General features: G+C 38.3%; 1 protein-coding gene across 1 annotated transcript; it reads right to left on the bottom strand.

Moving 5' to 3' along the window:
• Window positions 1-6: 6 nt before the first annotated feature.
• On the bottom strand, window positions 7-14,628 carry LOC127412592 (cytochrome b-245 heavy chain-like). Its single transcript, XM_051649068.1, has 13 exons — window positions 14,498-14,628; window positions 14,321-14,416; window positions 14,136-14,246; window positions 13,955-14,039; window positions 8,239-8,384; window positions 7,924-8,105; window positions 7,705-7,831; window positions 7,519-7,611; window positions 5,706-5,947; window positions 5,373-5,535; window positions 5,106-5,252; window positions 4,876-5,000; window positions 7-609 (listed from the first exon to the last, which is right to left on the bottom strand). Exons 1-13 carry the CDS (start codon window positions 14,540-14,542, stop codon window positions 483-485), a joined length of 1,689 nt encoding a protein of 562 aa, XP_051505028.1. The 5' UTR covers window positions 14,543-14,628; the 3' UTR covers window positions 7-482.
• Between the last annotated feature and the right edge of the window lie 277 nt (window positions 14,629-14,905).

The following is a 14,905-nucleotide window of genomic DNA, read 5'->3' as shown; positions in this document are numbered from 1 at the left end:
TTACAACCAAGTGACTAACCAAAGACAATGGCATTGCATGGTTCTGGAAAAAACAACAGCTGTTCCTTTTTGTGATATCGAAGCTCTCACAGAGAGGAAACTTTCCAACTCTTCACTGCCTTTTTAGTAACTTTCAGCCATGCTCATTTTGGAGTCATTTCAGAACAATATATTCAGGTGTAGGTGTAATTTCCTTGAATCATGGTGATTCATTCTTAACCAGGAACTCCTCGATAAAAAAAAAAATACAATGAGTAGACTTTTTACTTGGAATTTTTTCCTTCAGACAATTTGTTCACTTGTCAGGAAGTAGGGTGTCTTTTTGTTAGTGTGTGCAAGCTCATGTTCTTAAAGAGTTATTTAAACAAGAAGATTTGAGAAATGGCAATTCAGTTCTAAATCATGGCACTGACAAGGCATAAGCGCACCCTCCAAAGTGCAGTAGTCATTCAAGTGAATCAGGACTCTTGCAAAGACTTTCCTCAAAAGTTCTCTTTGTTAAAGTAAAACTTGGTCCTCCTTGGATCCACGTCAGAATATTTCACACATTTCTTCTCCAAGACATTCGCTAATGCTACTGGTCCACACAGGAATGTTCCAACCACTGACCTGTAGATATTTAAAATAAAATGTAGTGTTGGGGTCATTTTGGTTGATGGTTACACTTGCCCTGTTGGGCCAGTGCTGCATTGTCATTAAGTCTTACATTCATTGATTATATAAAACATTTATTTATGCCTTGCAACCTTAAAGGGATAGTTCACCCAAAAATGAAAATTCTTTCATCATTTACTCCCCCTCATGCCATCCCAGATGTTTGACTTACTTCTGCAGACCACAAATTGAGAGCGTACAGTGCATTCAGAAAGTATTCAGACCCCTTCAGTTTTTTCTCATTTTATGTTAAAGCCTTATGCTAAAATGCTTAATAATAATAATAATAATAAAAACAATTTAAAAAAATCTACACTCCATACCCCATAATGACAAAGCAAAAACCAGATTTTTGATTACTTTGCAAATTTATTATAAGGAAAAAAACTGAAAAATCACATTGACATAAGTATTCAGACCCTTAACTCAGTACTTAGTTGAAGCACCTTTGGCAGCTATAACTGCCTCAAGTCTTTTTGGGTATGATGCGACAAGCTTTGCACACCTGGATTTGGGGATTTTCTGCCATTCTTCTCTGGAGATCCTCTCAAGCTCTCTCAGGTTGGATGGGGACCGTCGGTGGACAGCCATTTTCAGGTCTCTCCAGAGATATTCGATTGGGTTCAAGTTCTCTTGAACCCAATCTGGCTGGGCCACTCAAGGACATTCACAGAGTTGTCCCTAAGCCACTCTTGCATTGTCTTGGCTGTGTGCTTAGGGTCATTGTCCTGTTGGAAGGTGAACCTTCAGCCCAGTCTGAGGTCCTGACAGCTCTCTGGACCAGGTTTTCATTAAGGATATCTCTGTATTTTGCTGCGTTCAGCTTTCCTTCAACCTTGACTAGTCCCCCAGTCCCTGCCGCTGAAAAAGACCCCCACAGCATGATGCTACCACCACCATGCTTCACCGTTGGGATGGTATTGCGCAGGTGATAAGCGGTGCCTGGTTTCCTCCAGACAAGATGCTTGAAATTGAGGCCAAACAGTTCAATCTTGTTTTTCACAACCTGAGAGTCCTTTAGGTGCTTTTTTTATCTGTCTTGCACTGAGCAGAGGCTTCGGTCTGGCCACTCTGCCATAAAGCCCAGATCGGTGGAGTGTTGCAGTGATGGTTGTCCTTCTGCAAGTTTTTCCCATCTCCACACATGATCTCTGGAGCTCAACCCCAGAGTAACCACCGGGTTCTTGGTCACATCTCTTACCAAGGCCCTTCTTTCCCAAATGCTCAGTTTGGCCGGGCAGCCAGCTCTAGGAAGTGACTGGTTGTTCCAAACCTCTTCCATTTAAGAATTATGGAGGCCACTGTGCTCTTGGAAACCTTCAATGCAGCCAAACTTTTTTTGTAGCCTTCCCCAGATCTGCGCCTCGACACAATCATGTCTCTGAGCTCTGCAGTCAGTTCCTTTCACCTCATGGCTTGGTTTTTGCTCTGATATGCATTTTCAGCTGTTAGACCTTATATAGATAGGTGTTTCCCTTTCCAAATCATGTCCAATCAATTGAATTTGCCACAGGTGGACTCCAATCAAAGTGTAGAAACCAGAGAAATGGAATGCACCTGAGCTAAATTTCAAGTGTCATAGCAAAGGGTCTGAAAACTTATGTCAATGTGATTTCATTTTTTTTCTTTTTAATAAATATACAAAGCCATCAAAAATCTGGCTTTTGCTTTGTCATTATGGGGTATGGTTGTGTAGTTTGATGTGAAAAAAAATAATTTAAAACATTTTAGTATAAGGCTGCAACATAACAAAATGAGAAGAAAATAAAGGGGTCTGATTACTTTCTGAATGCACTGTAGGTCCTCATAATGAAAGTAAATGGGTACCAAAATGTTGAAGCTCCAAAAAGCCCATAGAGGCACCATAAGCATAATCCATATCTTCAGAAGCGATATGATAGGTGTGGATGAGAAACAAGTCAATATTTAAGTCCTTTTTCTCCTCCCTGCCCAGCCTTCAAAATGGTCTCTCAGTTTGGTTCACTAGGCTACACAATCATGGGGAAGACTGCTGATCTGACAGTTGTCCAGAAGACAATAATTGACACCCTTCACAAGGAGGGTAAGCCACAAACATTCATTGCCAAAGAAGCTGGCTGTTCACAGAGTGCTATATCCAAGCATGTTAACAGAAAGTTGAGTGGAAGGAAAAAGTGTGGAAGAAAAAGATGCACAACTAACCGAGAGAACCGCAGCCTTATGAGGATTGTCAAGCAAAATCGATTCAAGAATTTGGGTGAACTTCACAAGGAATGGACTGAGGCTGGGGTCAAGGCATCAAGAGCCACCACACACAGACATGTCAAGGAATTTGGTTACAGTTGTCGTATTCCTCTTGTTAAGCCACTCCTGAACCACAGACAACGTCAGAGGCGTCTTACCTGGGCTAAGGAGAAGAAGAACTGGACTGTTGCCCAGTGGTCCAAAGTCCTCTTTTCAGATGAGAGCAAGTTTTGTATTTCATTTGGAAACCAAGGTCCTAGAGTCTGGAGGAAGGGTGGAGAAGCTCATAGCCCAAGTTGCTTGAAGTCCAGTGTTAAGTTTCCACAGTCTGTGATGATCTGGGGTGCAATGTCATCTGCTGGTGTTGGTCCATTGTGTTTTTTGAAAACCAAAGTCACTGCACCCGTTTACCAAGAAATTTTGGAGCACTTCATGCTTCCTTCTGCTGTCCAGCTTTTTAAAGATGCTGATTTCATTTTCCAGCAGGATTTGGCACCTGCCCACACTGCCAAAAGCACCAAAAGTTGGTTAAATGACCATGGTGTTGGTGTGCTTGACTGGCCAGCAAACTCACCAGACCTGAACCCCATAAAGAATCTATGGGGTATTGTCAAGAGGAAAATGAGAAACAAAAGACCAAAAAATGCAGATGAGCTGAAGGCCACTGTCAAAGAAACCTGGGCTTCCATACCACCTCAGCAGTGCCACAAACTGATCACCTCCATGCCACGCCGAATTGAGGCAGTAATTAAAACAAAAGAAGCCCCTACCAAGTATTGAGTACATATACAGTAAATGAACATACTTTCCAGAAGGCCAACAATTCACTAAAAATGTTTTTTTTATTGGTCTTATGATGTATTCTAATTTGTTGAGATAGTGAATTGGTGGGTTTTTGTTAAATGTGAGCCAAAATCATCACAATTAAAAGAACCAAAGACTTAAACTACTTCAGTCTGTGTGCACTGAATTTATTTAATACACGAGTTTCACAATTTGAGTTGAATTACTGAAATAAATGAACTTTTCCACGACATTCTAATTTATTGAGATGCACCTGTATATATATATATATTATTGTTGCACTCTAATCTTAGATACTACTATTCTGATGCTAGTGAAACTTTTTAATGCAGCACATTTCGTACTGATCTCTCCTTAAGATGAATCGCTAATGATGTATTATTCCTCTTTTGTAATTCGCTTTGGATAAAAGTGTCTGCCAAATTAATAAATGTATATGTAATGTAGGTGGCGATATGCATGACGAATGTGAACCACCAAAAACAAATGAAGAGTGTGAAAGTGGGGATTTATGGTAAAAAAGGACTTAAATATTGATCTGTTTCTCACCCACACCTATCATATCACTTCAGAAGATATGGATTTAACCACTGGAGTTTTATGGATTATGTTTATGCTGACTTTATATGCCTTTGGAGCTTCAAAATTTTGGTACCCATTCACTTGCATTGTATGGACCTACAGAACTGAGATATTATTCTAAAACTCTTTGTGTTCAGCAGAAGAAAGAAAGTCAAATACATCTTGGCTGGCATTAGGGTGAGTAAATGAGAGAATATTCATTTTTGGGTGAACTATCCCTTGAAAGGTTTTTTGAAATTGTGAGAATAATAGTGATAGTCTTGGAAACATCAGTTAGAATTGGTTTAAAATTATAAACAATTATTGTGTGCCATCATTTTCCAGCAGTAGTGAGTGTATGAATATATAGCTGTTATGGACTTGCATTACTGCTACATAATTTGATCATTTCTGTTTTGTTTTTTTTTGTGCAAATTAAAATCTATTTTAGTCAAGAAAACTTGACGTTTCATAAAAATAAACTATGTATTTCTTTCTAACTTAAAATATTTACCATTTTTGGAAATATCAGCAAAGCAAGTACAAATCTGAACTGACTATATTGGGCCAGCAGGAGAAAAAAAATCCCTATCCTGAGGAAACAGTAACATATTTAGAAATTTCGAAACTTACGAGGGATTCTCTCTCCGAACTTCCTCAAATTCCTTATCCCAGTTTGGTCGGCCATAGTGAGTCTTCTGCTTTAGGCCAGTGATGATATCTCTATCCTTATCAAAATGCACCATTACATGGTCTGCCTGTAAACACAACATTAGATAGTTCTGTAACATGCAACATATCCAAACAACTTTCAATTGAGGTCAACATGCTTTTCAAATCACAACAGGTTTTAATGCACATACATGGCTCTGGTCCCAGCCAGTAAGGTAGAGTTTATATGTGAGGAAGTCCTTCATGCTTCTCTCCTCCATTTCCTTCTCAAGGACCTGTAGAAGATCTGCAAACCACTCAAAGGCGTGTGTCTCTCTACACAACCAGTAGAAGTAAATCTAAACCCAAGAGTCATAAATGAAGAGGAAACTGAGTTCAAAGAAATATCAAGCTTTGTGATCATTCTGAGGAACAATAGTACCTAACTTTCCTATTTGACAAATACCACACATTCTTACCCTCTTGGTTCGTAGTTTGGGGTTGGAGTCTTTAAACTTGTACCAAATGGACTTTAGGATAGAGGCAAATGGGGTCACTCCAATCCCGGCACCCACCAACATGCTAACCTCATAATCAAACACATCCTCACTGGCAGTTCCAAATGGGCCATCCACACCGATCCTAATGCAAAAAATTAAAGATCCACACTTAAACCCTCATATATTACTGCAGGTACGTGCCATTAGCCATTAAGTTCTGTTTTGCAAGCTTGTATAGCTTTTGCACACTTAAAGGTGCACTCGAATGTACAATCAGGATGTACAATCAGCAGAGTGCCAAAGAGTACATACTTAGGTCCTTGCCCACCCTCTGGCAGGTTTTCGACCATTTTGATGAGCTTCTCAGTCCAGTCTCCAGCTGAGCGAATGTGCACACTAAAGAAGTCCTCCTCAGGAGCTGACGTCATGGTGAATGGGTGCCACTCCAGTTGGGAGATGGCTGGACAATTGAGGAAGATATATTGGCCCACCTCCATCTTAAAACCAGGCTTCACCAACTGTAGTTCCAACACTTTAGATGGGCGGATTACAATCTAGAATGCAAGGGTGGAGTTTGTCATTACAGTGAAATTACTTGTTTAGCTGTTTAGAACACTGATCAATGTACAGTAATCCTAACCCTCCTACTGTGTTAAGAAAATGCACCTTCCTTTTGTCCTTTGGGTCATTTTGACCCGCATTTAAAATCATTCAAAATGCATACATTTGTGATTAGTGTAGCACTAAAGACCACCCTTAATGACTCCCTGTGGTCCTAAAGTGTATTATGATTGGGTAAAAAAAAATATATATTGAATATTAATGGAGGAACATCATTTTTAAAGAATCTTTAAAATAATAAAAACAAAAACATTGCCAAAGGATGTCTCGTGTTACTTTTTTTTTTAATCACTTTTAGCATAGTAACTATATTACAACAATTTCTGATGTAATCTGTTTGTAGAAAATTAACAAAGTTTAGAAAACTTATTTTCACAAATTAAACTCCATTGCCTTTTCCAGCAGTCAAAATGGGCCTACTATGCACATCCATTGCAACAAATTGATTCCTTCCACCAGTGTCATACAATTTGTTGCAGTGTTAAAAGGGTTTAGGAATGTGACCTTATGTTTTTTCCCGCCTTCTAGTGTTTTCGGAGAAATAACATACAATGGATCTTTTACCATTGGGAGGCCTTTAGCCCCATTGTTCCCTATCATATAAAATCATGTTAATAAACTTATTTATTTACTAACATATTACCTTTTCAAAACTGTAAAAAAAAAAAGAAAAAAAAAAAAAGTTTGTGTGTGTGGATGTGCATGATTGAGAGAAATGTTTGCAATTTGTGGAAAAGATGCAGTACCCAGTGGAGCAGGTAGGGGAGCTAGACATTATAGGGCTATTGGCTAAATGTGAGAAAATGTTATTATTTTTGGGTCAAATTTAATTCAGAGATGTGCAAAAAACTATTTAAAGCTGCAGAACATCTAGAAAGTCTTAAAGTGAAAGGCCACAACTGATTCAACCCAAACGGGTCACAACTGACAGTTTGTTTTAAATTATTTCTCTTAAACAATTATATACAAAATGTATTTATTTATTTATTTATTTATTTATTTATTTTTTGTTTGTTTGTTTGATTTGATGGTCTTGACAAAGTCACAATGTTTGGTTCCAGTACAAAAAACTGTGCGGTATTTATAATGGATTTTTTACCTGTCCCGGGTCAAAAATGACCCTAAGACAATAGGAGGGTTAAGCCATCTTTACACTGTTTAATGCTGTTCAGACGTGGCATAAATGAATTTACACAGAAATTACAACTGCATAAATAATTTTATGAGATTAATGTTTTAAATATATAGAAATATGCAATTAATGGAAATATGGAATTATACTTTTAAATTGGAAACTAAATTATGAGATATATGCTCTATCATGACATCAACAAAGTTTAAGGCTGCTCTGATGATGCTCTGATCTTTGATACTATAGGCTGAGGTGGGTCAGAACAGGCATGATTTAGTCTGGCTTTTATGCGCCATTGCACAGAATTTTGAGGAGGCACAGAGCAGTCTTAACTCACTTTTAGTTTTGTAAAAAGGGTCCACAACAACATACCTTTCTATAACTGACTGGCTGCATGTAGCGAATGAAACGTAGCAGTCGTTCACAAAGGTAAATTATCATTGGTCCGATCACCCACATCCAGGTCTACAACAGAGAATTCAGCATATGAAATCAATAACTACGCAAAGCAAACCTGAGATAAGTTCATTCATTTACAAATGAGTTCTCAATTCTTACCTGAGGAAACCCTCCTGCAAACTGGGGAATTGGACATTCTGGAATTTCCCCCCATTTCTCTGGTTGATCTTCGCATAAGGAATTGTTGTGAGGAGGATCTGTCTCTTGCTGACTTCGCACAATGCGCCTGGATATAAAGCAAAGAGTACGTTTAATTTACTCTTAACAATCAACTCTAAATGAGTTTTAAAATTGGGCTCAACCATAAAAAGACCTTACCCTGCACCATGGAAAACTAAACCAGCGAAGAAAACGATGAAGAGGTGGTGTGTGTACCAAAAGACCTCAAAGTAGCTTCGGCGGATGACTTCCATTGAGGAAGTGATAATAAGGATGAGGGCAAGAGTTATGATGACTCCTGTTAGACCCGCAATGGTGGTGAAAACGAAGATGGTTGGAGTCTGGAATATGAGGAAACAAGTATATTATAGCAGGTACTAGCAGATGCATCACAGAAATAATATAGTATACAGTATACAGCTCAAATAATCAAAATATGTTAAATGCAATTAAAGAGGACACGCAGTGACTCACTGTAGAATTGGATCGAACAGGATTCAAGTAAGTGGTATTTAATGAGTCCGGAAGCATGGAGAGTTCTTCTGCAAGAGGTCCATATCGCCCATCTAAACTGTTGCTGTACCACTCCACATTAAGCAAATGAGCAACAGTATGAACCGCTGCAATAAAGAAGGATTTCATGAGGTTAAAATTACATTTGGTTGTTAGAATTGCAATAAAAAGAAGTAGATAAGTTACAGTTGTGCTCAAAAGTTTGCATACCCTGGCAGAAATTGTGAAATTTTGCCATTAATTTTGAAAATATGACTGATCATGCAAAAAACAAAAAACAAAAAAAAACTGTCTTTCATTTAAGGATAGTGATCATATGAAGCCATTTATTATCACATAGTTGTTTGGCTCCTTTTTAAATCATAATGATAACAGAAATCTCCCAAATGGCCCTGATCAAAAGTTTACATACCCTTGAATGTTTGGCCTTGTTACAGACACAAAAGGTGACACACACAGGATTAAATGGCAATTAAAGGTTAATTTCCCACACCTGTGTCTTTTTAAATTGCAATTAGTGTCTGTGTATATAAATAGTCAATGAGTTTGTTAGCTCTCATGTGGATGCACTGAGTAGGCTAGATACTGAGCCATGGGGAGCAGAAGATAACAAGGTAATGGAACTTTATGAAGATGGAAAAGGATATAAAAAGATATCCAAAGCCTTGAAAATGCCAGTCAGTACTGTTCAATCACTTATTAAGAAGTGGAAAATTTGGGGATCTCTTGATACCAAGCCAAGGTCAGGTAGACCAAAAAAGATTTCAGCCACAACTGCCAGAAGAATTGTTCGGGATACAAAGAAAAACCCACAGGTAACCTCAGGAGAAATACAGGCTGCTCTGGAAAAAGACGGTGTGGTTGTTTCAAGGAGCACAATACGACTATACTTGAACAAAAATGAGCTGCATGGTCGAGTTGCCAGAAAGAAGCTTTTACTGTGACAATGCCACAAAAAAGCCTGGTTACAATATGCCCGACAACACCTTGACACGCCTCACAGCTTCTGGCACACTGTAATTTGGAGTGATGAGACCAAAATAGAGCTTTATGGTCACAACCATAAGTGCTATGTTTGGAGAGGGGTCAACAAGGCCTATAGTGAAAAGAATACCATCCCCACTGTAAAGCATGGTGGTGGCACACAGATGTTTTGGGGGGGGGGGGGGGGTGAGCTCTAAAGGCACGGGGAATCTTGTGAAAGTTGATGACAAGATGAATGCAGCATGTTATCAGAAAATACTGGCAGACAATTTGCATTCTTCTGCACGAAAGTTGCGCATGGGAGGCTCTTGGACTTTCCAGCATGACAATGACCCTAAGCACAAGGCCAAGTTGACCCTCCAGTGGTTACAGCAGAAAAAGGTGAAGGTTCTGGAGTGGCCATCACAGTCTCCTGACCTTAATATCATCGAGCCACTCTGGAGAGATCTCAAACGTGCGGTTCATGCAAGATGACCAAAGACTTTGCATGACCTGAAGGCATTTTGCCAAGATGAATGGGCAGCTATACCACCTGCAAGAATTTGGGGCCTCATAGACAACTACTACAAAAGACTGCACACTGTCATTGATGCTAAAGGGGGCAATACACAGTATTAAGAACTAAGGGTATGCAGACTTTTGAACAGGGGTCATTTCATTTTTTTCTTTGTTGCCATGTTTTGTTTTATGATTTTGCCATTCTGTTATAACCTACAGTTGAATATGAATCCCATAAGAAATAAAAGAAACGTGTTTTGCCTGCTCACTCATGTTTTCTTTAAAAATGGTACATATATTACCAATTCTCCAAGGGTATGCAAACTTTTGAGCACAACTGTATCTCGAAGAAGAACTTTGTGATCTCAGATTTCTTTATGCTATTTAAAATTCAATTGTAAGAAATCTGAGAACAACTTCAAAATGGTCATTAAAATACTCTACCCTTTTTGAATTTTGAACCCTTTATGCTTGCCAGCGAGCCCACACAAAAAAAAAAAAAAAAAACATAAAAATATTAATAACTACAGTTTTAGGGGGGGCCTGAGTAGCTCAGTGAGTAAAGATGCTGACTGCCACCCCTGGAGTCGCAAGTTTGAATCCAGGGTGTGCTGAGTGACTCCAGCCAGGTATCCTAAGCAACCAAATTGGCCCGGTTGCTAGGGAGGGTAGAGTCACATGGGGTAACCTCCTCATAATGTGGATATAGGTGGAGGTCGCTATAATGTGGTTCACTCTCGGTGGGGCGCATGGTGAGATGTGCATGGATGCCGCGGAGAATAGCATAAAGCCTCCACACGTGCTATGTCTCCGCGGTAACGCGCTCAAGAAGATAAGATGCGCGGATTGACGGTCTCAGACGTGGAGGCAAATGAGATTCGACCACCACGAGGACTTAGAGCACATTGGGAATTGGGCATTCCAAATTGGGGAGAAAAGGGGAGAAAAACTACAGTCTTGACTAACACAAAGTAGGTATCATTTTAAAGATTATAAGCTCTACTTTACAATGCATGTATGCTCAAAACTGAACAAGTGCTTTGAAATTTGCAGACAAATCAGAAGTGTTCCGTTTTCATAATTTATTAAAGATTTGGCACTATACATATTACTGTACTCGGTAAAAACATCAGACTCATCAAATAGCCCTGGGTTATATGTTGTTGAAAAGCTCTCAAAGAGTAGAATGCATTGTTTCACTCACAGACAAAAATAAAGTGAGTAATGGCTAAGTATATGTCTTTGACATTCATGTTTCATGTGAACAGGTGTTGCTCATATGCCGCGTTTTCGCTTATAATTTCATGAAAAATAAACAGAACATAAAATATCAGGTATCACATTACTTAGGAGGAGGCAATTATCTTTAAAATGAGCCCACACACAAAGTAATCAGATGCATAGATCGTTAGATAACCCACACGAAGCACAATGTGCACACAGCATCTGGCTATCTGGCATCTTGCTATCTGGCTACAAACTCATTAGCTTTCCTCGATCAGATGAAGTCATTGGGAATACTGTAGCATCATGGAACACTAAACCAATCAGACTGGGTTCAGATTGCTCCAACCAGTGGTGACAGTCCTCCATATTTAGGCAGAGAGTCATGTGATCAATCACTGTAATTACATTTGGCCATCACGAGATGGTGCCAAGTACATGACACAGACTCAATGATGACTCAGATGGCACAGAATGAAATTCATTACTAAAATCATGTCTGCATGCTGTGCAAACCTTTAGTCATTGTTGTATTTGCATGTGTAATTCGTTCTTATGTACAATTATTATGTTTTATTTGTTTGGAGACGTTTTTGGACACTAGTGCCCCATTTCCACCTGGTATTACAATGAATCTAGGGTGATCCGATCACATGTGGTCAGGTGGGACACATCGCTGTGCACACCTGGTCGTTTAAATGCGTCTCCTGTGACCACTTGTGTTCGGATTTGGAGGGGAGGGTCTGTGTTTCATGACGACATATGTCAATCACTATGTCAGTGTGTTACTGCATGATATAAAAAGCACAACAAAGTCAGAAAAGACAAAGAAAGTGCAGAAAAAAATGGCACGCTGTTTCTCCCAGATGCGGTTGAAATTTAATCTAAGCACAAACGCAACATGTCAAGCAGAATTATCCGTTATTTTAGTGGATTACGTGTATTAAAGGAGCTTCAGGTGTTCGTGCTTGTCATCTGTGTTGATATCAGACACACTAAAGAAGATCCGTGAAGCTGTCATGATTGTGTATGTATCCACTTTTTCAAATTTTCCAATCGGATGGTTATTTCCTCGTAAAGAGCAAAGTTTAGGCTCTTGTTTTTGCACAGCTGTTGATTGACAGGTGAGGGATGGTGTTTCGCCATGGCTGGGACGCATGTAGGACGTATTACTGTTTACTCCTCAAATGCGGTGTGGACACATGCATTTTTGACCATGTTCACATTCGTATTCTTATGTGGTTTCTGTGATCTGATCACAAAACATTTTAGACCTCGTTAAGATCTATATTTAGGGCTGACCACATGTGATCGGATCACCCGAAACGCATCTTAATACCAGGTGGAAACGGGGCCTAGTATAAATTATATCTGTAATGCTATAATTTTTGATTGCTTTGCCGTATCAGCACAACATTTTACTCAGTTACAGGTTACATGACTGGGAACAAAACAAAAGCAATTTTTCAGAGCCACCTTATTTACACCCTGAGGTATACAATGTCAAATCAGAAAAATAAGAAAAAAAGTTCATTTTTGGCTCAAGTTGTTTTGTGATTTTTCAGCAGTTTTTTAGGCTGAGAGCCTCAGAATTTATCATAGTCTATACCATTCAAATTTTGAAACGTTTTCTTTAAAATGATACAAAACAATTGACCCTCCTTGTTTTTTGTTTTGTTTTTTATTTTCAAGTTATAAGCCTTTAATTTTAGGTATGCCACTAAAACAGGAAATATATAAAAAACACCCTCAGAGCTTAAATGGTTAAAATTATTATTATTATATTTATTTTTTTTACTATTCTCTAACCCAGGGTCTTTTAAACTTTTTTATTCCAAGGACCCCCAGATATGACGATCCCCAAAGGGGGGATCCCACTCTTTAAATATAAAGCAGCTATATATTTTCATGTATAAAAAAACATATATATTGTATGAAAAATACTGTAAGCATTATATCATAAAGACATGTTGTTTCCTAATTCTTTCCAAATAATATAACTGGCCTTTATATTCGCATTATATTAAAACCAAACAATTTTTTTTTCACAAAATTAAATGCTGACTTGGCTTATAATCTTTTTTTTTACTTAAAAAAAATATTGCTGTCAGTAGTATAAAATAACTGATTTCCAACCAGTCTTTCGAAAGCATAATGAAACTGCAACAATTTAGATTGAGTAAATGTGTTATTTTGATTGCATTAAACCTAATAATTAATTAATATCTTAATGTTAACTTTGACAGCCCTAACAATATATATATTGTAAATAATTTTTTGTCTCTCTCTGAAATTTTTCTGTGGACCCCCTAACACCCACTTGCGGCCCCCTGGAACCTCATGAAGCTGTTATGCAGAACCTGAAAACACCAAAAATGTGCTTTAGATGTTCTTCTAAATTTTTTATTTATTATTTTCTCTGAGCTCTGAAATTTGTTACAGCTTTACAGGTCTGTTTTTTGCACATGGACACTTAAAAGGAGCTTCCAGATTTCAAAATAAGCATATTAAGCTGGACACAAAAGTGTTAAATATTAGAGAACCCTTCTTACAAAATCAAAACATGACATGGGTCAATATTTAGCCAGATTTTGCCAAACATTGTAACACTACCTGCAATGTAAAGGTTATTGGGGTTAAATATCCTGCCTAAGCCTCAAACTGTGATAGGGATTTGAAAAAAGCAAAAAACAAATTATGATAATGTATCCTATTGCATCACCACACACATTTTTTTAGTGTCAATGCCCTGAATAATCAAAACAAGCAAGTACAACCTCACCAATATTTATACCATGACTAATGGGAACATGTAAATGCTTCACACTGCAACCCCCAATGTTCAAGCCAAATCTACGCCCTTGCCCTTCCCCTTCCCTAGTAAGCTGATAATTCAATGAAAGCCTCACCTACTTTGAAATATCAGAAACAATTCCCTCTTAGTTATTAAAGCACATTTAATTATGTTTACCTGTCATTAGGGCAATCATGTAAGCAACCAACTTGTGGAAAGTCAGATTTTTGTCCAGCTGTTTTCTCATTGTTCTTCTACAGCACTGAAACACGAAAAAACACTCACAAAAGGTCTTGCATTCTACGTATTCATCTATACAAAAAAACATCCTACACCTACAAATCTGTCAGTAACTCACCATGAAAGAGCCTCGAAGAAGAGACAGCAGGTTGCGACATACTGGCAGCAGAATAAGCATGCAGTTGAAGTTGAGGACAGCAGCTGGAGCCCTGGCCCAGGGCAATGCAGCCTGGAAGTATTACATTCACTTTCAATTTCTTTAGGCACATTATTAGAATATCATTTTAATTTGTCATAACGTACCCCTAAAAGTTCACGAGTGTACACAAATTGTGGTCCCAAATCATAGAACATGTAGAAGTGGACAAACAGAAAGATGTTGATGCCCATCCACACCACCTAAAAAGAGTGTCAGATCAATAATTGAACACAAATAGGGAAAAGCAAGCCAAACAAATATGAGGACCGTCATTTTCTTACCACGATGAAGGCACTCAGTCCGTGATTGATTATCCAGTTGCTCATTTTCACTCTCTAGTGCGTTGTACCAGACTGCAGGCTCTTCGCATCTGAGCACGCTTATAGTTCATCTGTCCTGTTTCTGCCTCCGCCTCCTAATGTCACAATTAACCAGGAAATGAAATGAAAATATTAATGCTTAAAGGAAACTCCCAGGAGTGAGCTATTACTCTTACAGCATCCATTTTTTGGAGCTGTGCCCACACCTCTTTAGTATTCCTCAATCTCTCTCTTATAAATTATTATTTATTTTTTTTTACCAAAAAATGCCACTTTTTTGCACTTCCATAAATTATATTTTTACTATTCATATTTATATAAGTTTACTATCACAGACTATATATTTCTTTATTACAAGAGGAATGAGTA

This window comes from Myxocyprinus asiaticus, chromosome 22 (assembly GCF_019703515.2).
Source record: "Myxocyprinus asiaticus isolate MX2 ecotype Aquarium Trade chromosome 22, UBuf_Myxa_2, whole genome shotgun sequence".
Lineage (NCBI taxonomy): Eukaryota > Metazoa > Chordata > Actinopteri > Cypriniformes > Catostomidae > Myxocyprinus > Myxocyprinus asiaticus.
The sequence above is the reverse complement of the archived record's forward strand: the minus strand, read 5'-3'. Positions and strand labels throughout refer to the sequence as shown.

Coding starts and splice junctions, on each gene's coding strand:
- LOC127412592 (XM_051649068.1), bottom strand. CDS start 14,542: ATGAGCAACTGGATAATCAATCACGGACTGAGTGCCTTCATCGTG. Junction 8,106..8,238: donor CTGTTCGATCCAATTCTACA/GTGAGTCACTGC, acceptor CTCATATTCCAG/ACTCCAACCATCTTCGTTTT. Junction 5,253..5,372: donor CCAAACTACGAACCAAGAGG/GTAAGAATGTGT, acceptor TCTTGGGTTTAG/ATTTACTTCTACTGGTTGTG.